Genomic DNA, 24812 nt, shown 5'->3' with positions numbered 1-24812 from the left:
AGTTTAACAGCAGCTCAGATTAGAGACCAGGTCAATGCCACACAGAGTTCTAGCAGCAGACACATCTCTACAACAACTGTTAAGAGGAGACTTTGTGCAGCAGGCCTTCATGGTAAAATAGCTGCTAGGAAACCACTGCTAAGGACAGGCAACAAGCAGAAGAGACTTGTTTGGGCTAAAGAACACAAGGAATGGACATTAGACCAGTGGAAATCTGTGCTTTGGTCTGATGAGTCCAAATTTGAGATCTTTGGTTCCAACCACCGTGTCTTTGTGCGACGCAGAAAACGTGAACGGATGGACTCTACATGCCGGGTTCCCACCGTGAAGCATGGAGGAGGAGGTGTGATGGTGTGGGGGTGCTTTGCTGGTGACACTGTTGGGGATTTATTCAAAATTGAAGGCATACTGAACCAGCATGGCTACCACAGCATCTTGCAGCGGCATGCTATTCCATCCGGTTTGCGTTTAGTTGGACCATCATTTATTTTTCAACAGGACAATGACCCCAAACACACCTCCAGGCTGTGTAAGGGCTATTTGACCAAGAAGGAGAGTGATGGGGGGCTACGCCAGATGACCTGGCCTCCACAGTCACCAGACCTGAACCCAATCGAGATGGTTTGGGGTGAGCTGGACCGCAGAGTGAAGGCAAAAGGGCCAACAAGTGCTAAGCATCTCTGGGAACTCCTTCAAGATTGTTGGAAGACCATTTCCGGTGACTACCTCTTGAAGCTCATCAAGAGAATGCCAAGAGTGTGCAAAGCAGTCATCAAAGCAAAAGGTGGCTACTGTGAAGAACCTAGAATATAAGACATATTTTCAGTTGTTTCACACTTTTTTGTTAAGTATATAATTCCACATGTGGTAATTCATAGTTTTGATGCCTTCAGTGTGAATGTACAATTTTCATAGTCATGAAAATACAGAAAAATCTTTAAAGGAGAAGGTGTGTCCAAACTTTTGGTCTGTACTGTATAAATCAGGGCTTCACAGACTAGGTGTAAACATCGCCCATGGCCTAACAATCAAGCAAAATGCGCTTATTCATCAGATGATTGGATTGTTTACGGGGAAACAAAAATTATTGGTCTCAGAAGCTCATCGCCTGGTGAAAACTGCAGATCATTGTGAGCTCATCATTCTTTGTGTGTAAAAAAAAATGTGGCAAACAAGTGCCGAAGGACTTCAATATTATCGATTGCACTCTGATGAACTGAGCGCATGTGAATGCAACCGAAACGTTCCTGTGTGACGATACAATATGTGAGCATTTAAAGTGCCACTCTGTCTAAAACCGGCTCTGCTTGGAAAGGAAAGATGTGGGTAGAAAGCAGGATCCTTTAGGTGGATTCTGTGAAAATAAAGGGATTCTCCATTTAAAAAAAAAACAAAAAAAAAAACAACAACTGATTAATATAGTAGAAAAGGTCTTACCAAGTTACTCATCCCCTTTTTTAGTACAATTAGGTCAAGGCAGAATTGATAAAAGGTGGAGTGGCTGCATGGAGCCAGCATAGAAGGAGTAAACAGCTGGATAACAGTCACAGTACATGTCTTCCTGCATTATTAATCAGATCTTTCTTATTCTTTAACAGAGCATTTCCTCTCGCCTTATTAATCAGATTTTTCCTCTTTTTTTGTTAATAGGTAAATAGAATAAACATTAAAAAGAGAATGATAAAAAAAAAGGCAAAACAATTAAAAAAAATCTGATTCATACGGCAGTAAGACTTTTCCTATATTTTTTTTAAATAGGTAAATATAATAAATATTAAAAAGTAAAAAAAAAAAAAAAGCTCAAAACAATTGAAAAAAATAAATAAAGAGAATATTTAGAAGAAAAAAAAAAAAAGAATATGATTAATATGGCAGTAAAGGAAAAAAAAAAAAAGAAGAGAACAGCCTTGTTTGGAAACCACCCTCTCCTCTTACTTCAGTCTTGAGCTCTAGAAAAGTGTTGTCATCCTCGAAAATGTTCCAGAAAATTGAGTTTTTCTCCCAGTAAATTATTGCAGTTACACATTTTGTTATACACATGATTATTTCCTTTGTGTGTATGGAACAACACAAAAAAAAAAACAGAGAAAAAAGGCAAATTGGAGATAATTTCACACAAACCCCTAAAATGGGCTGGATAAATTGTTAGCACTTTTCTAAATCGGTGGGTAAACAAGTTTGTTTCCAGCATGTGATGCTCGTTCACACTCCACTGTGGCAAGTAACAGGTGTGGGCAATATGGAAATCACACTTGAAACCAGATAAAAAGGGGAGAAGATGACTGAATCTTCGCATTGTGTGTCATTCCTTTGTCCACGTTGCACAACATAAATCAAGACATTTACACCCCATGGCACTGTAGCTAACCTCCCTGGATGTGGAAAGCAGAGAAAAATTGATAAAAGTTTGCAACGCAGGATAGTCCAGATGGTGGATAAGCAGCCACAATCAAGTTCCAAAGAAATTCAAGCTGTCCTGCAGGCTCAGGGTGCGTCAGTCAGTGTTAGCGCAAACTATCCGTCCACATGTGAATGAAATGAAACGCTATGGCAGGAGACCCCGGAGGACCCCACTGCTGACAGAGATATAAAAGCTAGACTGCAGTTTGCCAAAATATGAGTAAGCCAAAATCCTTCTGAGAAAGCATCTTGTGGACAGAGGAGACCAAGATAAAGCTTTTTGGTAAAGCACATCATTCAACTGTTTACTGAGAATGAGGCCTACAAAGAATAGAACACACTACCTACAGTCAGATATGGTGGAGGGTCACAGATGTTTTGGGGTTGTTTTGCTGCCTCTGGCACGGAGTGCCTTGACTGTGTGGAAGGCATCATGAAATCTGAAGATTACCAAAGGATTTTGGGTGGCAATGTAGTGCCCAGTGTCAGCTGGGTTTGTGTCCCAGAAATGGATGGAAACAAAGAACTGGAGCGTTCTGAAGAGGCAGCAATGAGTCCGGATCTAACTCCCATTGATCACCTTTTTGTGTTGTTCCAATACACACAAAGTAAATAAACCTGTGTATAACAAAACGTGGGGAATTGTGATCATTTTCTGGGAGAAATACTCAATTTTTTGGAACAATTTCAAAAGGTGCCAACACTTTTGGCCGTGACTGTATAGTCCCCCTATAAGCAGTCACCCCACCCCCACGACCCTGGGACACATACAGTAATAATAACGTAGCTGAGAATTACCGTTTGGCGTGTTGTCAGCGTTTTATGCTATGGGCTAGAAGGCTCTTAAAGGGCCAGGCGCCCCTGGAATTCTCTTTATTGTAAGCAGTACAGGAGACGTTTCATTCATATTCTTCTAGGCAGCCAGCAATCTCCAGAGGTTCCAGTTTGAATCCTATAACAAGTTGCCACACCCCTTAATATTGTGCCCCACCCCTGAGGAGAAAGCCACACCTCCAGTTTTGAAACATATATCATATGAACATTACAAAGCTTCGTCACCATCAAACAACAAGAACCTGTGCAAGCTTTTGCGGTTTTACTCCATTTCACAAAAAGATCAGAAGTGCTACAGGAACTTTTCTTCATGTTATCACCCACCCTTTAACCCTGAGAAGTGATATAGGAACTTGTCTCCATGTTATCACCCAGCCCGTAACTAGTGAAGACTGAGAAGTGATTCAGGAACTTTTCTTCATGTTATCACCCAGCTCTTACCCAGTAAGTCCTGAGAAGTAATAGAGGAACTTTTCTCCATGTTGTGGACCACCCTTTAACTACTGAGCCCAGGAAAGTGATGCAGGAACTTTTCTTCATGTTATCACCCAGCTCTTATACTCTTATACTAGTGAGCTCTGAGAAATGATACAGAAACTTTTCTTTATCTTACCAACCAGCTCTTACCTAATGAGCCTTGAGAAGTGATACAGGAACTTTTCTTCATGTTATCACCAATCCCTTATCTTATGAACCCTGCAAAATTATACAGGAGCTTTTCTTCATGTTATTACCTCCATTTAGAAATCATGGAGGATATGAACATTTGAAGTCGGAGTGGAAGGGGGGGACCTACTTTTACTCTGGAAGGAAGGAGCTACATGTTACAGTAGGAAGTAGGACAGTAGACACCTACAAGAGCCTGCTCTTTTAGTCTTCTAGTGACCTCATGAACGTGATACAGGAACTCCTCCTCATGTTATCACCCCCTCTTACTAATCAGAGAGAATATGTGCTCTCTTATCAGTTGTTACAGGTGTGTCAGAGGTGACAGACAGTCGCCCTGCAGCAGGTTGCAGGAGATCTCTATGTTTGGCATTGCAGACAGCCTCTTAGATGAGAGCTAATTAGCAAGAGAGAGGCTCGGCTACCTCTCTCTTGCTAATTAGCTCTCTGCCTGGGTGTATATATACCTGGTACCTGGTGTGTCTGAGAGGGAGTCGTCGGCTATATCCATTTCTACTTGTGAAACTTAGCAGGAGAAGTCATTTGTCCTCTCTGGAGCTTGAGGCCGTGTGCTTATTTGGAGTTCATCTAAAGCGAAGCCATTTCCCCTGTTTTGTCCACCCTTGTTGTCTTTAGAGTTTATTGGAGGAGGACTAGTGCTCATCTGCTTCCAATCCTAGCCGTAGCCATATGCCAGGGAGAGTAGGGCGAAGCACGTGTGCGGCGATTGCTGAGGAGGCTATATAGGGACGCTAGGGGAGACAGGGTGACGCTAGACCAGACTAGGAGGTCTCCACTTCCCCCTTTCCCTATAGTCTGGGCTCCCTTTCCCTTTTCTCTCTGTGTTGCACTAAGTCTTTCCCACACCTGGCGTGACATTAATGCATTATTCTGTGACCAGCACTCATGTAAAAGGCAGGGAATCTTTACTAGGTCTGTAAAGTGGAAGGAGGGAAGTACAACAGAAGAAAGGGAAAGGGGCACCTACAAGACCATGCTGCTATTGGTATAAGGAACTTTTCTTCACGTTATCACCCCTTTCACTAATCAGAGAGAATCAGTGCTCTCCATCCTTCACATTAAGGATGGGCTCTATTTTCTTCTAAATGAGAAGTTGCATATCTTATTAGCCCTCATACCTTTACAGGTCATGTTTGGACCTGGATCTTGGAGATTTTGGGTCTTTTCAGTTCTGGCAATGATGATAAAAGCATAAGTGTCATGTATGAACGCAGCATATCTTATACGTATATTTAAGGAGACATTCAGTATCTCAAACTCCATCTGGGTCAGATTGTTTGCCCACTAACGGGACTTTTTAGGGATTTTTACTAAATATTAGACTTTAGCGCAAAGTCCCATGAAGGTAGTCATAGCCGAAAAGTGCTGGGCGGTAATATCAAACATTCAATCACCCGTAAAATAAAAAGACTAATATAATAGAATACGGCTGACACTTACGGTCGTGGCACAGTGGATGTCCTTCCACACTGTGGCTTCTCTGGAGAGATCCGAGACCTCAAATAAATTGTCCAAGATAACTTCTCCGATCATGTCATGTCTGGAGAAGCGGTCAAAGTCGTACACACTAAAATGCAGTTTCCTATTGCTGAGCTGCTCGTAAGCCACCGGGAACTGGAAAGACTCATCGAACATGGGGTTAAGAGTCTTCCTGTGAACCCGGGTCTGAAACTTCTTCTTCCTGTCGGGGAGGAGATAGATCTTGACGTAGGGATCGGAGGTCCCACACAAGTCTTTAGCCGGCAACTCCAAGGCTTTCAGGATCTTGACAATGAGCAGTTCGTTCTCGTAGTCATACAGAAGGCCGAAGTTGAGCTTCCCGCACGTCTTGACGTCTTCTTTCTTGTTGTCCTCAGAGTCTACGGACTTTTGCTTGTATAACTCGGGCTTGATCCTGCCGATGCTGGTGGTGGTCTCGCCTCTTTGTAGCGGTTCCACGCCCATGCTGAAGTCTACGCTGGACACTTGCATCTGTCTTGGTAAATGTCTCCTGAAGGAATTGTGTCTGTGAGGAAAATACAATTAAAAAAATATATATATATAAAATATGGATTTTTTTAAATTTGCTTTGTGTATGATATTAAGAAGAACCAGGATTTCCCTCCTCTTATCTTCTAGTTATTAAAGCTCACTCCTCTCCTAAAATACTCTGTTCTGCTTGAGAATGCTCCTTCCACTATGTAACTTTCCGCCTGTTGGTCCTCTCCCCAGAAGGTCAGGACATTTCTATCTACCCTCTCTGTATACAGGGAGCTCCCCCTAGTGGTGACTGCAGACAGAATCTTATCATGTATCTCTGTATACAGGGAGCTCCCCCTAGTGGTGTCTGCAGACAGGATCTCATCATGTATCTCTGTATACAGTGAGCTCCCCCTAGTGGTGGCTGCAGACAGAATCTTATTATGCATCTCTGTATACAGGGAGCTCCCCCTAGTGGTGGCTGCAGACAGAATCTTATCATGTATCTCTGTATTCAGGGAGCTCCCCCTAGTGGTGGCTGCAGACAGAATCTTATCATGTATCTCTGTATTCAGGGAGCTCCCCCTAGTGGTGGCTGCAGACAGAATCTTATCATGTATCTCAGTATACAGGGAGCTCCCCCTAGTGGTGGCTGCAGACAGAATCTTATCATGTATCTCTGTATTCAGGGAGCTCCCCCTAGTGGTGGCTGCAGACAGGATCTTATCATGTATCTCTGTATACAGGGAGCTCCCCCTAGTGGTGGCTGCAGACAGAATCTTATCATGTATCTCAGTATACAGGGAGCTCCCCCTAGTGGTGGCTGCAGACAGAATCTTATCATGTATCTCAGTATACAGGGAGCTCCCCCTAGTGGTGGCTGCAGACAGAATCTTATCATGTATCTCTGTGTACAGGGAGCTCCCCCTAGTGGTGACTGCAGACAGAATCTTATCATGTATCTCTGCATACAGGGAGCTCCCCCTAGTGGTGGCTGCAGACAGAATCTTATGTATCTCTGTGTACAGGGAGCTCCCCCTAGTGGTGGCTGCAGACAGGATCTTATCACGTATCTCTGCATACAGGGAGCTCCCCCTAGTGGTGGCTGCATATAGTTATGTCCCAGTAACTTTACGATGTTTTTCAAAGGCTCTTGAAATCTTTCGGCTTCATTCAGTGAGGCATGCGATGTTCCCTCGCCAGCTACACTGAGACGGGGTCACCTTTGCTCACTGCTCCCATTTACCTCCAATGAGCCCAATGTACAAAGACTCAGTTAATAACCCGTCTTCTATTGTACCTGTGGGAACAGACTGAACGAAACCAGAGACGCGCCGAGACCCCTCCATTCTACATCTATAGATCCTTCCACTTTCAATTAATTTTGCTCTTTTGTCTGTCAAATTAGCGGAAGGAAATTGCTTCTACAGAACATAAATTACCTGCCGTCATTGTTCTCCGGTTGTCCGAACGTTCCGTGTAATTAGTTTTCATAAACATTTCATGTCTGTCAGCAATCTCTCGTTACCCCGCACGATTGCAGACATGTCCTGCCGTCCCCCGACAGACCCTCGGTAAGACATTTCCCACAAGTTGGTTTATTTTTGCTTATGGGTTTTATTTAGCGCGATCCATTGGTTTGTGTTTATTCAAATATTTTACCTTTTTGTGTAGCTGGAATCTTGACCTAATTGAGGCTTAAAGGGTTTGTCCACCATCCACAGGTTCCTGGGGGTCCGACCAATACAAAAACTACGGGCTTTAAAAATGGTATGAAATGGAACAGTGCCTGCCTATTGTCCAAAGTAGTGTTCCCCAACTCCAGAGCCACCAACAGGTCTTGTTCTAGGGAAATCCTGAAAACAAGTCCTGTTGGTGGCTCTTGAGGACTGAAGTTGGGGGGGACACTGGTCTAAGGTGTACAGTCCTCGACAATCTCCAACAATCCTTGGCCCTTTTTTTTTTCGTTGAAACAACCCCTCTAATATAACTTTTATCCCGCCATAAACACATGAGAGGGTCATGAGCTCACTTAAAGGACAGTTCTATATACAATGGGGTTAAAAATGTGCCCGATACAGAAGACCTTCCCAAGCTGAAAAAGGGAATCATGGGCCTTAGTCAGGAAATAGTCAATTAAGAGATCACTCAGGTGGGTTTTCTGTCCTTTACTGCCATTCATACATCACATTTATAGGCTATAGTGGTGTGGCATATCCTCAGGGGTATGATCCTTATAGTTATGACTGTGTGCTTCCTCAGGGGTAGGGATGTGCTCTTCCTCATGGGCAGGGATATGTGCTTCCTCAGGGCCAGGGCTGTGCGCTTCCTCAGGGCCAGGGCTGTATGCTTCCTTGGGGGCGAGGCTGTGCTCTTCCTCATGTGCTTCCTCAGATGTAGGGCTGTGCGCTTCCTCAGGGGCAGGGATGTGTGCTTCCTTAGATGTAGCGCTGTGTGCTTCCTCATGGGCAGGGATATGTGCTTCCTCATGGGCAGGGATATGTGCTTCCTCAGATGTAGTGCTGTGTGCTTCCTCAGGGGTAGGGATGTGTGCTTCCTCAGGGGCAGGGATGTGTGCTTCCTCAGGGGTGTGGTTATGTGCTTCCTCAAATGTAGGGCTGTGTGCTTCCTCAGGGGTGGGGGCTTTCTCATAGTTATGGCTATGCCCTTCCTCAGGGACGGGGCTATGCCCTTCCTCAGGGGCAGGGATGTGTGTGCTTCTTCATAGTTATGGGTGAGCGCTTCCTCAGGGGCAGGGATATGTGCTTCCTCATAGTTATGGGTGTGTGCTTCTTCAGGGGCAGGACTATGCCCTTCCTCAGAGGTGGGGCTATGTGCTTCCTCAAATGTAGGGCTGTGTGCTTCCTCAGGGGTGGGTTATGCGCTTCCTCAGGGGTGTGGGCTTCCTCATAGTTATGGCTATGCCCTTCCTCAGGGGCAGGGATGTGTGTGCTTCTTCATAGTTATGGGTGTGTGCTTCCTCAGGGGAGGGGCTATGCGCTTCCTCAGGAGTGGGATTATCTTCAGTGTTTTGTAATAGGAAAGTCCAAACTTTTCACATTTACAAAGGGAAAAAGAAGGAAGATACAACCTTGTCTCGCTCTCGCCCCGATAGGGAATTTCATACTGTACCCTGACCATTTAAAGAGACTCTTTGGGTCAGGATACATTTTAGCTGTACTGATAAGTTACATGCTGTGAACATGGCTTTATATAATTTTTATATAATAGACGGAGCTCTCTGAGCCTGAATCTATATGTCCGCCCCGGACTTAAAGGGGGACACCATTATAAAGGAATTTATACAAAAGAGGGGGCCTTGACAACATGGTTTAGGATCACTGGTAGTTTTAGTCAGATATTAGACAACTGCCTAAAAGAAAGAGGCATATCGGGCATCGTTTATTAAAATGGCCTTTCTTAGTGGCCACAGCAACCAATCAGAGCTCAGCTTTCATTTCCTTAATTGCTCTGGTAAAATGAAAGTTGCACTGTGATTGGTTGCCTTGGGCAACAAGGACAGTTTTTTGAGGTTTTTTTTTTTTTTTTTTTTTTTTTTTTTTTTACACTTTGGCCCCAAAAGGTTGCTATGGGTAACAAGGCCAGGTCTTCTTTAAGCTTTGGTCTACAATAGCATTGGAGGCCTCTAAGCGGTTGTCTGCACTCGCAGTGGGGGTCTCACAGACCCCATTAAAGTCGATTGGCCTGTCAGAAGAAGCTATAATGTTTGTGTGAACCGAGCCTCAGTCATTTGTGATACGTTAGGCCCTAAAGCCTGATCAGTTTTTATATACAGTGGGTACGGAAAGTATTCAGACCCCTTTAAATTTTTCACTCTTTGTTTCATTGCAGCCATTTGGTAAATTCTAAAAAGTTCATTTTTTCCTCATTAAAGTGCACTCTGCACCCCATCCTGACTGAAAAAAACTGAAATGTAGAAATTTTTGCAAATTTATTAAAAAAGAAAAACTGAAATATCACATGGTCATAAGTATTCAAGACCCTTTGCTCAGTATGGAGTAGAAGCCCCCTTTTGAGCTAGTACAGCCATGAGTCTTCTTGGGAATGATGCAACAAGTTTTTCACACTGGATTTGGGGATCCTCTGCCATTCTTCCTTGCAGATCCTCTCCAGTTCCGTCAGGTTGGATGGTGAATGTTGGTGGACAGCCATTTTCAGGTCTCTCCAGAGATGATCAATTGGGTTTAGGTCAGGGCTCTGGCTGAGCCAGTCATGAATGGTCACAGAGTTGTTCTGAAGCCGCTCCTTTGTTATTTTAGCTGTGTGCTTAGGGTCATTGTCTTGTTGAAAGGTGAACCTTCGTCCAAGTCTGAGGTCCAGAGCACTCTGGAAGAGGTTTTCATCCAGGATATCTCTGTACTTGGCCGCATTCATGTTTCCTTCAATTGCAACCAGTCGTCCTGTCCCTGCAACTGAAAAACACCCCCATAGCATGATGCTGCCACCACCATGTTTCACTGTTGGGATTGTATTGGGCAGGTGATGTGCAGTGCCTGGTTTTCTCCACACATACCGCTTAGAATTATCTTTGTCTCATCAGACCAGAGAATCTTATTTCTCATAGTCTGGGAGTCCTTCATGTGTTTTTGAGCAAACTCTATGCGGGCTTTCATATGTCTTGCACTGAGGAGAGGCTTCCGTCGGGCCACTCTGCCATAAAGGCCCGACTGGTGGAGGGCTGCAGTGATAGTTGACTTTCTCCCTTCTCCCTACTGCATCTCTGGAGCTCAGCCACAGTGATCTTGGTGTTCTTCTTTACCTCTCTCACCAAGGCACTTCTCCCACGATTGCTCAGTTTACCTGGACGGCCAGGTCTAGGAAGACTTCTGGTGGTCCCAAACTTCTTCCATTTAAGAATTATGGAGGCCACTGTGCTCTTAGGAACCTTGAGTAATGCAGAAATTCTTCTGTAACCGTGGCCAGATCTGTGCCTTGCCACAATTCTGTCTCTGAGCTCCTTGGGCAGTTCCTTTGAGCTCATGATTCTCATTTGGTCTGACATGCACAGTGAGCTGTGAGGTCTTATATAGACAGGTGTGTGCCTTTCCAAATCAAGTCCTATCAGTTTAATTAAACATAGCTGGACTCCAATGAAGGAGTAGAACCATCTCAAGGAGGATCACAAGGAAATGGACAGCATGTGACTTAAATATGAGTGTCTGAGCAAAGGGTCTGAATACTTATGACCATGTGATATTTCAGTTTTTCTTTTCAAATAAATTTGCAAAAATTTCTACATTTCTGTTTTTTTTCAGTCAAGATGGGGTGCAGAGTGTACTTTAATGAGAAAAAAAATGAACTTTTTAGAATTTACCAAATGGCTGCAATGAAACAAAGAGTGAAAAATTTAAAGGAGTCTGAATACTTTCTGTGCGCACTGTAGGAACCGAGAGGGCAGGGCTTATAAAAAAAAAAGGTGGAGCTTGATTTACTTTTTCTCCAATCAGCAGTGGAAAAATTCCTAGCCCCGCCTTTAGATCCCTCCCTCAAATAGAAGGAAACAAAATGGCCGCCTCCTGAGACACATAAAAAGGCTGTTGTTCCTCACTCCGAAATCGTAAATTTGACAGAACAATCGCAGACAGCCCGCCTGTGCACCATTTTGATCAATCAGGTCGAATTTGCAGGTGGGAAAAATTTCCCCACTTTAATTCCGTCTGTGACCGTGACGGATGTCCACGATGCGGCGGAGGGCGGTTTTCTTCCTTCTGGCTTCTCTACGACTTCTGAACCACCAGAGCAGTCAGGCAGTGTTGTCATGAGGACATCAATACATAAAAAAGTAGAAAAATCATAAAAAAACAAAACTGGTTAATCTGTCGGCTTACCGCGAGGATGAGGTGGGCTCAGTGATCTGGCGCTGTATACGCGCGTGCTTCATTAAATGCTCTTTCAGTGCGTTCTGCACCTCGGCCGGGATGTCGGGTGAAGTGTGGCTGATCTTCATGGCGGCTTCCTGCAGTCTCACCGAATGCTTCTCGTTCTGTTTGATTTCCTTCTTCTCATTGGTTTCCATCACTTCAGGAGGGGCGCTGGGGACACACTGTGGGACGCCATTGGTTGCAGATATGACGGGTTTACTTCTCCAACACGGCCAACAAAGTTTCCAAAAAACGAAGAGAGAGACCACCAAAAGCGCCAAACCACAGAAGCTGACCACGACCGCGAGGAGGCTGACCGATATATCTGCAGGGGGAAATAAGAAAGTCAGCATCAATATCACAAGAATATAACTACTCTAATACGGCCCTCTATGTACAAGAAAAGAACTACTATAATACTGTCCCCTATGGACAAGAATATAACTACTATAATACTGTCCCCTATGTACAAGAATATAACTACTATAATACTGCCCCTATGTACAAGAATATAACTACTATAATGCTGCCCCCTATGTACAAGAATATAACTACTATAATACTGCCCCCTATGTACAAGAATATAACTACTATAATACTGCCCCCTATGTACAAGAATATAACTACTATAATACTGCTCCTATGTACAAGAATATAACTGCTATAATACTGCTCCCTATGTACAAGAATATAAATACTATAATACTGCCCCCTATGTACAAGAATATAACTACTATAATACTGACCCCTGTGTACAAGAATATAACTACTATAATACTGCTCCCTATGTACAAGAATATAACTACTATAATACTGCTCCCTATGTACAAGAATATAACTACTATAATACTGCTCCCTATGTACAAGAATATAACTACTATAATACTGCTCCCTATGTACAAGAATATAACTACTATAATACTGCCCCCTATGTACAAGAATATAACTACTATAATACTGCCCTCTATGTACAAGAATATAGGTACTATAATACTGCCCCCTATGTACAAGAATATAACTACTATAATACTGTCCCCTATGTACAAGAATATAACTACTATAATACTGTCCCCTATGTACAAGAATATAACTACTATAATACTGCTCCTATGTACAAGAATATAACTACTATAATACTGCTCCTATGTACAAGAATATAACTACTATAATACTGCTCCTATGTACAAGAATATAACTACTATAATACTGCCCCCTATGTGCAAGACTATAACTACTATAATACTGCCCCCTATGTACAAGAATATAACTACTATAAAACTGCCCCTATGTACAAGAATATAACTACTATAATACTGCCCCCTATGTACAATAATATAACCACTATAATACTGCCCCCTATGTACAAGAATATAACTACTATAATACTGCCCCCTATGTACAAGAATATAACTACTATAATACTGCCCCTATGTACAAGAATATAACTGCTATAATACTGCTCCTATGTACAAGAATATAACTACTATAATACTGCTCCTATGTACAAGAATATAACTACTATAATACTGCTCCTACGTACAAGAATATAACTACTATAATACTGCTCCTATGTACAAGAATATAACTACTATAATACTGCTCCTACGTACAAGAATATAACTACTATAATACTGCCCCCTATGTACAAGAATATAACTACTATAATACTGCTCCTACGTACAAGAATATAACTACTATAATACTGCTCCTATGTACAAGAATATAACTACTATAATACTGCTCCTATGTACAAGAATATAACTACTATAATACTGCTCCTATGTACAAGAATATAACTACTATAATACTGCTCCTATGTACAAGAATATAACTACTATAATACTGCTCCTATGTACAAGAATATAACTACTATAATACTGCCCCTATGTACAAGAATATATCTACTATAATACTGCTCCTATGTACAAGAATATAACTACTATAATACTGCTCCTATGTACAAGAATATAACTACTATAAAACTGCCCCCTATGTGCAAGACTATAACTACTATAATACTGCCCCCTATGTACAAGAATATAACTACTATAATACTGCTCCTATGTACAAGAATATAACTACTATAATACTGCTCCCTATGTACAAGAATATAACTACTATAATACTGCTCCTATGTACAAGAATATAACTACTATAATACTGCCCCCTGTGTACAAGAATAGAACTACTATAATACTGCTCCTATGTACAAGAATATAGCTACTATAATACTGCTCCTATGTACAAGAATATAGCTACTATAATACTGCCCCCTATGTACAAGAATATAACTACTATAATACTGCTCCTATGTACAAGAATATAACTACTATAATACTGCCCCTATGTACAAGAATATAACTACTATAATACAACTACAATAATACTGCTCCTATGTACAAGAATATAGCTACTATAATACTGCCCCCTATGTACAAGACTATAACTACTATAATACTGCTCCTATGTACAAGAATATAACTACTATAATACTGCCCCCTATGTACAAGAATATAACTACTATAATACTGCCTCCTATGTACAAGAATATAACTACTATAATACTGCTCCCTATGTACAAGAATATAACTACTATAATGCTGCTCCCTATGTACAAGAATATAACTACTATAATACTGCCCCCTATGTACAAGAATATAACTACTATAATACTGCCTCCTATGTACAAGAATATAACTACTATAATACTGCTCCCCATGTACAAGAATATAACTACTATAATACTGCTCCCTATGTACAAGAATATAACTACTATAATACTGCTCCCTATGTACAAGACTATAACTACTATAATACTGCCCCCTATGTACAAGACTATAACTACTATAATACTGCCCCCTATGTACAAGACTATAACTACTATAATACTGCCCCCTATGTACAAGACTATAACTACTATAATACTGCCCCCTATGTACAAGACTATAACTACTATAATACTGCTCCCTATGTACAAGACTATAACTACTATAATACTGCTCCCTATGTACAAGACTATAACTACTATAATACTGCCCCTATGTACAAGAATATAACTACTATAATACTGCCCCCTATGTACAAGAATATAACTACTATAATACTGCTCCCTATGTACAACAATATAACTACTATAATACTGCCCCCTATGTACAAGAATATAACTACTATAATACTGCTCCCTATGTACAAGAATATAACTACTATAATACTGCCCCCTATGTACAAGAATATAACTACTATAATACTGCCCCTATGTACAAGAATATAATTACTATAATACTGCCCCTATGTACAAGAATATAACTACTATAATACTGCTCCCTATGTACAAGACTATAACTACTATAATACTGCCCCCTATGTACAAGAATATAACTACTATAATACTGCCCCTATGTACAAGAATATAACTACTATAATACTGCTCCCTATGTACAAGACTATAACTACTATAATACTGCTCCCTATGTACAAGACTATAACTACTATAATACTGCTCCCTATGTACAAGACTATAACTACTATAATACTGCTCCCTATGTACAAGAATATAACTACTATAATACTGCCCCTATGTACAAGAATATAACTACTATAATACTGCCCCTATGTACAAGAATATAACTACTATAATACTCCTCCTATATACAAGAATATAACTACTATAATACTGCTCCTATGTACAAGAATATAACTACTATAATACTGCTCCTATGTACAAGAATATAACTACTATAAAACTGCCCCCTATGTGCAAGACTATAACTACTATAATACTGCCCCCTATGTACAAGAATATAACTACTATAATACTGCTCCTATGTACAAGAATATAACTACTATAATACTGCTCCCTATGTACAAGAATATAACTACTATAATACTGCTCCTATGTACAAGAATATAACTACTATAATACTGCCCCCTGTGTACAAGAATAGAACTACTATAATACTGCTCCTATTTACAAGAATATAGCTACTATAATACTGCTCCTATGTACAAGAATATAGCTACTATAATACTGCCCCCTATGTACAAGAATATAACTACTATAATACTGCTCCTATGTACAAGAATATAACTACTATAATACTGCCCCTATGTACAAGAATATAACTACTATAATACAACTACTATAATACTGCCCCCTATGTACAAGAATATAACTACTATAATACTGCCCATATGTACAAGAATATAACTACTATAATACTGCTCCTATATACAAGACTATAACTACTATAATACTGCCCCTATGTACAAGACTATAACTACTATAATACTGCTCCTATGTACAAGACTATAACTACTATAATACTGCCCCTATGTACAAGAATATAACTACTATAATACTGCCCCCTATGTACAAGAATATAACTACTATAATACTGCCTCCTATGTACAAGAATATAACTACTATAATACTGCTCCCTATGTACAAGAATATAACTACTATAATACTGCCCCTATGTACAAGAATATAACTACTATAATGCTGCCCCCTATGAACAAGAATATAACTACTATAATACTGCTCCTATGTACAAGAATATAACTACTATAATGCTGCTCCCTATGTACAAGAATATAACTACTATAATACTGCCCCCTATGTACAAGAATATAACTACTATAATACTGCCCCCTATGTACAAGAATATAACTACTATAATACTGCCCCCTATGTACAAGACTATAACTACTATAATACTGCCCCCTATGTACAAGACTATAACTACTATAATACTGCTCCCTATGTACAAGACTATAACTACTATAATACTGCCCCTATGTACAAGAATATAACTACTATAATACTGCCCCCTATGTACAAGAATATAACTACTATAATACTGCTCCCTATGTACAACAATATAACTACTATAATACTGCCCCTATGTACAAGAATATAACTACTATAATACTGCCCCCTATGTACAAGAATATAACTACTATAATACTGCTCCCTATGTACAAGAATATAACTACTATAATACTGCTCCCTATGTACAAGAATATAACTACTATAATACTGCCCCCTATGTACAAGAATATAATTACTATAATACTGCCCCTATGTACAAGAATATAACTACTATAATACTGCCCCTATGTACAAGAATATAACTACTATAATACTGCTCCCTATGTACAAGACTATAACTACTATAATACTGCCCCCTATGTACAAGAATATAACTACTATAATACTGCCCCTATGTACAAGAATATAACTACTATAATACTGCTCCCTATGTACAAGACTATAACTACTATAATACTGCTCCCTATGTACAAGAATATAACTACTATAATACTGCCCCTATGTACAAGAATATAATTACTATAATACTGCCCCTATGTACAAGAATATAACTACTATAATACTGCTCCTATGTACAAGACTATAACTACTATAATACTGCCATTTAGTGAGTTTTCTGCTCTGATGATATAGACTTTCTAATTGAAGGCTTTCCACATCTTCCTCCCAATTATTTGCCGTCTTGTCTCGGGTTTATTCCTCTGACCTTTTCTCGCCGTCATCAGAAGATCTAATTAGACGTTTTATTACTTTCTCGAGGATTTAGATAAAGGTTCATGTATAACGTTACAGCTCAGCCGCCGCTGATACAAGAAGGAAATAAATCCTAAGTAAAGTTGTAGAAGATTTGTAATGGTCTTGGATGAAGACGTCTTTTATAAGCTTCGCGGAGGTGGAGAAAGCCCCGCCCCTGCTTAGATATGCAAATGCAGCAGTAGCCAATCACATAGCACCGTTACTTTTTGTATCCTCCTCTTCCTTCTGGGTAATATTTTTGCTGAATATAGGAAAAGAAATATCGGCGCAGTCCCATGTAAATCCCTATTAGAATAAGTCTCTATGGGGAAGGAGTCTCGTATAACCGTTGCTATAGCAGCAGTGGTGGGATGAGCTCTAGGGTCAGAAATTCCCATAATGTCCGTGCGTTAACCCTAAGTGACACCAGCATGGCCGCAGAGCATCGCTTCCCCCAAAAAAGGTCACGTTATTGACTCTCGTTGTCATGACAACCGAAAAGGATCCACAGAGAGGTATAAACACGAAATGACGACCCCCCCCGTATAACGCTGCGCACTGGAGAGGATAATGTCAGCCATATTGTCACCCTGTCGTCATAGAAACGGAAGTAACCAAGAAATGGCTGAAAAAGACGGACGGCAGCCATCGTCACCCAGCTTTCCTGCGCTTCCACTCCATGTGTTTCTCCTTCCTTGAGAATCGTGACAACCTAATATATACAGGAGGAGGAGCTAATTGGATGGAGGGGAGGGGCCAAAACAAACAGCACTAATTAGGTCATGTCCCTTTAAGACAGTGCAAAAACTACAACTCCCAGCAGACCCTGCCCCCAGGCTGCAGTGATTGCCGCTTTTAGAGCCATTAATCTGGCTCCAGGTCTGGGCATCCTCATTAGTACAAGGAGAGCACCCCCCCCCCCTACCAATCACAGCTGAATATTCCCAGCATTCCCTGTGCCACCGCCGCCCTGCCCCCACTCCATTCATAAATGTTTTATGACAGAAGAAGAGATAAATCCGCGATACATAAAGCTGCAGTCGCTCCACGGCTCATTCACAAAAACTGACCGCGAATTGGAAGCTGAGGCAAAATGACTACAGCAGGCATGCTGGGAGTTGTAGTCTTGCAACAGGTCGGAGACACAGACTTAATTCTGCAGAAGTAAAGCAGTGGGGAGGAGGCCGGGGAGATACTGGGGAGCAGGGGTGAGGAGGCCGGGGAGATACTGGGGAGCAGGGGAGGGAGATACTGGGGAGCAGGGGTGAGGAGGGGAGGGAGATACTGGGGAGCAGGGGTGAGGAGGCCGGGGAGATACTGGGGAGCAGGGGTGAGGAGGGGAGGGAGATACTGGGGAGCAGGGGTGAGGAGGCCGGGGAGATACTGGGGAGCAGGGGTGAGGAGGACGGGGAGATACTGGGGAGCAGTGGGGAGGAGGCCGGGGAGATACTGGGGAGCAGGGGTGAGGAGGCCGGGGAGATACTGGGGAGCAGGGGAGGGAGATACTGGGGAGCAGGGGTGAGGAGGGGAGGGAGATACTGGGGAGCAGGGGTGAGGAGGCCGGGGAGATACTGGGGAGCAGGGGTGAGGAGGGGAGGGAGATACTGGGGAGCAGGGGTGAGGAGGCCGGGGAGATACTGGGGAGCAGGGGTGAGGAGGACGGGGAGATACTGGGGAGCAGGGGTGAGGAGGACGGGGAGATACTGGGGAGCAGGGGTGAGGAGGCCGGGGAGATACTGGGGAGCAGGGGTGAGGAGGGGAGGGAGATACTGGGGAGCAGGGGTGAGGAGGGGAGGGAGATACTGGGGAGCAGGGGTGAGGAGGGGAGGGAGATACTGGGGAGCAGGGGTGAGGAGGCCGGGGAGATACTGGGGAGCAGGGGTGAGGAGGACGGGGAGATACTGGGGAGCAGGGGTGAGGAGGACGGGGAGATACTGGGGAGCAGGGGTGAGGAGGACGGGGAGATACTGGGGAGCAGGGGTGAGGAGGCCGGGGAGATACTGGGGAGCAGGGGTGAGGAGGCCGGGGAGATACTGGGGAGCAGGGGTGAGGAGGACGGGGAGATACTGGGGAGCAGGGGTGAGGAGGATGGGGAGCAGGGGTGAGGAGGGGAGGGAGATACTGGGGAGCAGGGGTGAGGAGGACGGGGAGATACTGGGGAGCAGGGGTGAGGAGGATGGGGAGCAGGGGTGAGGAGGGGAGGGAGATACTGGGGAGCAGGGGTGAGGAGGACGGGGAGATACTGAGGAGCAGGACTGAGGAGGAGGGGGAGATACTAGGGAGCAGGGGTGAGGAGGACGGGGAGATACTAGGGAGCAGGGGTGAGGAGGACGGGGAGATACTGGGGAGCAGGGGTGAGGAAGAGAGGGAGTTACTGGGGAGCAGGGGTGAGGAAGAGAGGGAGTTACTGGGGAGCAGGGGTGAGGAAGAGAGGGAGATACCGGGGAGCAGGGGTGAGGAAGAGAGGGAGATACCGGGAGCAGGGGTGAGGAAGACGGGGAGATACTGGGGAGCAGTGGTGAGGAGGACGGGGAGATACTGGGGAGCAGTGGAGAGGCGATACTGAGGAGCAGTGGTGAGGGGGATGAGGGGATACGGGGAGCAGTGGTGATGGGGATGAGGAGATACTGTGGAGCAGTGATGATGATGGGGGGGGTACCGGGAGCAGTGGTGAGGAGATACTGGGGAACAGTAGTGAGGAGCATAGGGAAATACTGGAGAGCAATGGTGAGGAGATACTGGGGAGCAGTGGTGAGGAGATACTGGGGATACTAGGGAGCAGTGGGGATGAGGAGATACTGTGGAGCAGTGGTGAGGATGGGGGGGGGACTGGGGAGGAGTGGTGAGGAGATACTGGGGAGCAGTGGTGAGGACGACAGGGAGAAACTGGGGAGGAGTGGTGAGGAGGTAGTGAGGAGAAGTGGTGTGAAGATAGTCGCCAAACCTGGAGAAGACACTGGGGAGCAGTGGTGCGAAGGATGGGGAGATACTGGGGAGCAGTTGCGAGGAGGACGGGGAGATACTGGGGAGGAGGACGGGGAGATACTGGGGAGGAGTGGTGAGGAGGACAGGGAAATACTGGGGAGCAGTGGTGAGGAGTGGAGAGGGGATACTGGGGAGCTGTAGAGAGGTGGACGAGGAGATACTAGATCTCCGGTTCTCTCAAGACCTTCTTCTCTCCTCCACACTTATATGTTCTCACCCAATTGCCTCCAAGACCTCTCCCGAGCATCCCCCATACTCTGGCATTCTGTGCCCAAACAAGTCTGACTATCCGCCAGTTTCGGAACTTTAAGATGGAACTTGAACTGCATCTCTTCAAGCAAGATACAGCCAGCACTGACCCCGCTGCCACCTCACCATCCCCAATCTACTGTCTCCCTACTGGGGGAAAAGTGGCGAGTAGGTACTGGGGGAAAAGTGGCGAGTAGGTACCGGGGGAAAAGTGGCGAGTAGGTACCGGGGGAAAAGTGGCGAGTAGGTACCGGGGGAAAAGTGGCGAGTAGGTACCGGGGGAAAAGTGGCGAGTAGGTACCGGGGGAAAAGTGGACAGAAGGTACCGGGGGAAAAGTGGACAGAAGGTACCGGGGGAAAAGTGGACAGAAGGTACCGGGGGAAAAGTGGAGAGAAGGTACCGGGGGAAAAGTGGAGAGAAGGTACTGGGGGAAAAGTGGAGAGAAGGTACTGAGGAGCAGTATTGGTTGGGGGGATATGGGGTGATACACAAGTAAGAGCAGTATATCTGGACTGGGAGTGGGTGTTGGGTACTGGGGCTAAATGTTTCGGGAGCAGTGGGATAACGCTCATGTGGGAACAGTGATATGAGGATTGAGGAGACCTCAGGGGCTCTGGGAGAAGGTCACACAAAGACCTGGAGACCATGAAGTCATCCGACGTTACAGGACATAGAACACAGCCGTGTATGGGGCGTCTGTCGTGCTGAGTAGGGGGCATATATTGGGGTACCGGACCATGAAGGTGCTGAGTGACTCATGGTGCGGTGAGGAGACCACAAATATGGGGGGCCATCACACACAGAGGGCGGGGGTGCAGGACAGGTATCAGATCTTTATGGGTGACAGGATTTGGGGTGAAGGGAGGTTATGGGATTCCTGAGAAATATGAGGACAGCTAAGCCCTGGGGAGCAGCAATAAGAGGGGCTATGTCTGATGGATACGGGGGTAGCAGGCACTGTAAGTGGGGAGACAGTCTGGCTTGGGGTACATATGATTATAATGGGGAGGTGTGTCGAATATTTTGGGGTGCAGAGTAAAATAGTGGGAGACAAAGGAGGAGTCATATTGGGGAGCATAAAGATATCGGGGGGCTAGTAATTATGGTTAGGAGTGCAGGAGGGGGGAGATCAATAATGGGGGAAGGAATTAGGCACATTGGGGTGTAGAAATATAACAAGGGGTGACGAGGCAACAGGGGGATACTGGGCTCCAGCACTGAGCTGTGGGAGACAGATATTGGGGTACATGATACCGACAGTGAGGAGACAAAGAGCCGTGACCCCGAAACAGGAACATATCAGGGATAAACACATAGAGGAGACGCAGATATCGGGGTCACACACACAGGTGAGGGGGGGTGGTAGCTGCAGATATCGGGGACACAGGTGTGGGGGGGCAGGAGCCGCAGATATCGGGGTCACAGGTGTGGGGGGGCAGGAGCCGCAGATATCAGGGTCACACACACACACACACACACACGTGTAGGGGGCAGGAGCGGCAGATATCGGAGGCACACAGGTGTGGGGGGGGCAGGAGCCACAGATAACGAGTCACACAGGTGGGGGGGCGTTAGCCGCAGATATCGGGGTCACAGGTGTGGGGGGCAGGAGCTGCAGATATCAGGGTCACACACAGGTGTGGGGGGGGCAGGAGCTGCAGATATCAGGGTCACATACAGGTGTGGGGGGGCAGGAGCTGCAGATATCGGGGTCACACACAGGTGTGGGGGGGGCAGGAGCCGCAGATATCAGGGTCACACACAGGTGGGGGGGCAGGAGCCGCAGATATCAGGGTCACACACAGGTGTGGGGGGGGGGGGCAGGAGCCGCAGATATCGGGGTCACACACAGGTGTGGGGGGCAGGAGCCACAGATATCGGGGTCACATACAGGTGTGGGGGGCAGGAGCCACAGATATCGGGATCACACACAGGTGTGGGGGGGGCAGGAGCCGCAGATATCAGGGTCACACACAGGTGTGGGGGGGGGGGCAGGAGCCGCAGATATCAGGGTCACACACAGGTGTGGGGGGGGCAGGAGCCGCAGATATCAGGGTCACACACAGGTGTGGGGGGGGCAGGAGCCGCAGATATCAGGGTCACACAGGTGTGGGGGGCAGGAGCTGCAGATATCGGGGTCACACACAGGTGTGGGGGGGCAGGAGCCGCAGATATCGGGGTCACACACAGGTGTGGGGGGGGCAGGAGCTGCAGATATCAGGGTCACATACAGGTGTGGGGGGGCAGGAGCTGCAGATATCGGGGTCACACACAGGTGTGGGGGGGGCAGGAGCCGCAGATATCAGGGTCACACACAGGTGGGGGGGCAGGAGCCGCAGATATCAGGGTCACACACAGGTGTGGGGGGGGGGCAGGAGCCACAGATATCGGGGTCACACACAGGTGTGGGGGGCAGGAGCCACAGATATCGGGGTCACATACAGGTGTGGGGGGCAGGAGCCACAGATATCGGGATCACACACAGGTGTGGGGGGGGCAGGAGCCGCAGATATCAGGGTCACACACAGGTGTGGGGGGGGGGGCAGGAGCCGCAGATATCAGGGTCACACACAGGTGTGGGGGGGGCAGGAGCCGCAGATATCAGGGTCACACAGGTGTGGGGGGGACAGGAGCCGCAGATATCAGGGTCACACACAGGTGTGGGGGGGGGGGGCAGGAGCCGCAGATATCAGGGTCACACACAGGTGTGGGGGGGGCAGGAGCCGCAGATATCAGGGTCACACACAGGTGTGGGGGGGGCAGGAGCCGCAGATATCAGGGTCACACAGGTGTGGGGGGGACAGGAGCTGCAGATATCGGGGTCACACACAGGTGTGGGGGTCAGGAGCCACAGATATCGGGGTCACACACAGGTGTGGGGGGCAGGAGCCACAGATATCGGGGTCACACACAGGTGTGGGGGGGCAGGAGCTGCAGATATCAGGGTCACACACAGGTGTGGGGGGCAGGAGCCACAGATATCAGGGTCACACACAGGTGTGGGGGGGCAGGAGCCACAGATATCAGGGTCACACACAGGTGTGGGGGGCAGGAGCCACAGATATCGGGGTCACACACAGGTGTGGGGGGCGGGAGCCGCAGATATCGGGGTCACACACAGGTGTGGGGGGCGGGAGCCACAGATATCGGGGTCACACACAGGTGTGGGGGGCGGGAGCCACAGATATCGGGGTCACACACAGGTGTGGGGGGCAGGAGCTGCAGATATCGGGGTCACACACAGGTGTGGGGGGCAGTGTTGGTGTCTGGCTGTAGTGGGGGCTCCAGGACCTGTTGCTTCTTCTCCCTCAGGCTCGCCCTGACCTGCTCTGCCCGCTCCGGGGCGCTCTGCCCGCTCGCACACTCACCTGTACTGCCGGCTCCCTGGTTGCTCCGGGGGAAGATGCCGGTGCACTTGTCCCACTCCACCTGCCCCCCCAGGCACAGCTCGGACACGATCTGCAGCGCCTTCTGGCACAGGCTCACCCCGTCCTCCTTGTGGAAACTCATCCCGTCCCCGGTCATCTAGGACATGGCCGGACACAGCGGCCGGCAGCAGCGGAGATCGTGGAGGAGCAGCGGCAGAGATCGTGCGGGAGCAGCAGCCGGCACCATCCGCCGGGAGAGCGGAGACTGGAGCCGCTAATAAGCGCCGCCTTATAACGGGGAGAACGGCCGCCAGGGGGCAGCAGTGAGGGGCACAGCGGGGAGACGGCGGACCGGGAGAAGAGGGGCTGCGGACTTATGTAAGGGGGGATCCTATAGATATATATATGGTATCTCAATACAGGTCAGACTACGTAGACTTCTTATATACGACCCCCACCTGTTTACAGGATGCTAAAAAGGAGCTGTATGTGTGTGTGTATATATATATATATATATATATATATATATATATATATATATATCTCTCATGGGGTCTCATAGCAAAAACTCTAATTGCCCCCTCAAAAAAAAAATAATTCGTTGATCACAGATCATATTTCACAGCTTTGAAGCCCTTACTAAGTAATGTTCTTCCTATTGAAGCCCCTAGATTGCTCTTTTCATTGCCCCCATAAAGGATTATGCCAACAAAAGAGTCCCCCAAGCACAGTATAGTGAATTCCTTCACATAATGGTCCCAACATAGTCCTCCATACAGAATAATGGGCCCCACATAGTCCTCCATACAGTATAATGGGCTCCACAGAGTCCTCCATACAGTATAATGGGCCCACATAGTCCTCCATACAGTATAATGAGC

The 24812-nt window shown here is 45.8% G+C and overlaps 1 protein-coding gene across 1 annotated transcript in view; it reads right to left on the bottom strand.

Annotated features, from left to right (window-relative positions):
• SYT10 (synaptotagmin 10) overlaps window positions 1-24218 on the bottom strand; it is a 64289-nt gene extending 40071 nt beyond the window's left edge. The window contains exons 1-3 of the mRNA XM_073650367.1: window positions 23932-24218; window positions 11730-12087; window positions 5362-5926 (exon numbers count right to left, since the gene is read on the bottom strand). Of these exons, the coding sequence (XP_073506468.1) occupies window positions 5362-5926; window positions 11730-12087; window positions 23932-24088 (1080 nt within the window). The 5' untranslated portion in view covers window positions 24089-24218. The remainder of the gene's footprint in view (window positions 1-5361; window positions 5927-11729; window positions 12088-23931) is intronic.
• Between the last annotated feature and the right edge of the window lie 594 nt (window positions 24219-24812).

This window comes from Phyllobates terribilis, unplaced genomic scaffold, assembly GCF_046119375.1.
Source record: "Phyllobates terribilis strain yellow unplaced genomic scaffold, ASM4611937v1 Scaffold_10__3_contigs__length_209671492, whole genome shotgun sequence".
NCBI classification, from domain to species: Eukaryota; Metazoa; Chordata; class Amphibia; order Anura; family Dendrobatidae; genus Phyllobates; species Phyllobates terribilis.
Note: the sequence above shows the minus strand (reverse complement) of the source record. Positions and strands in the feature narration are given on the sequence as shown.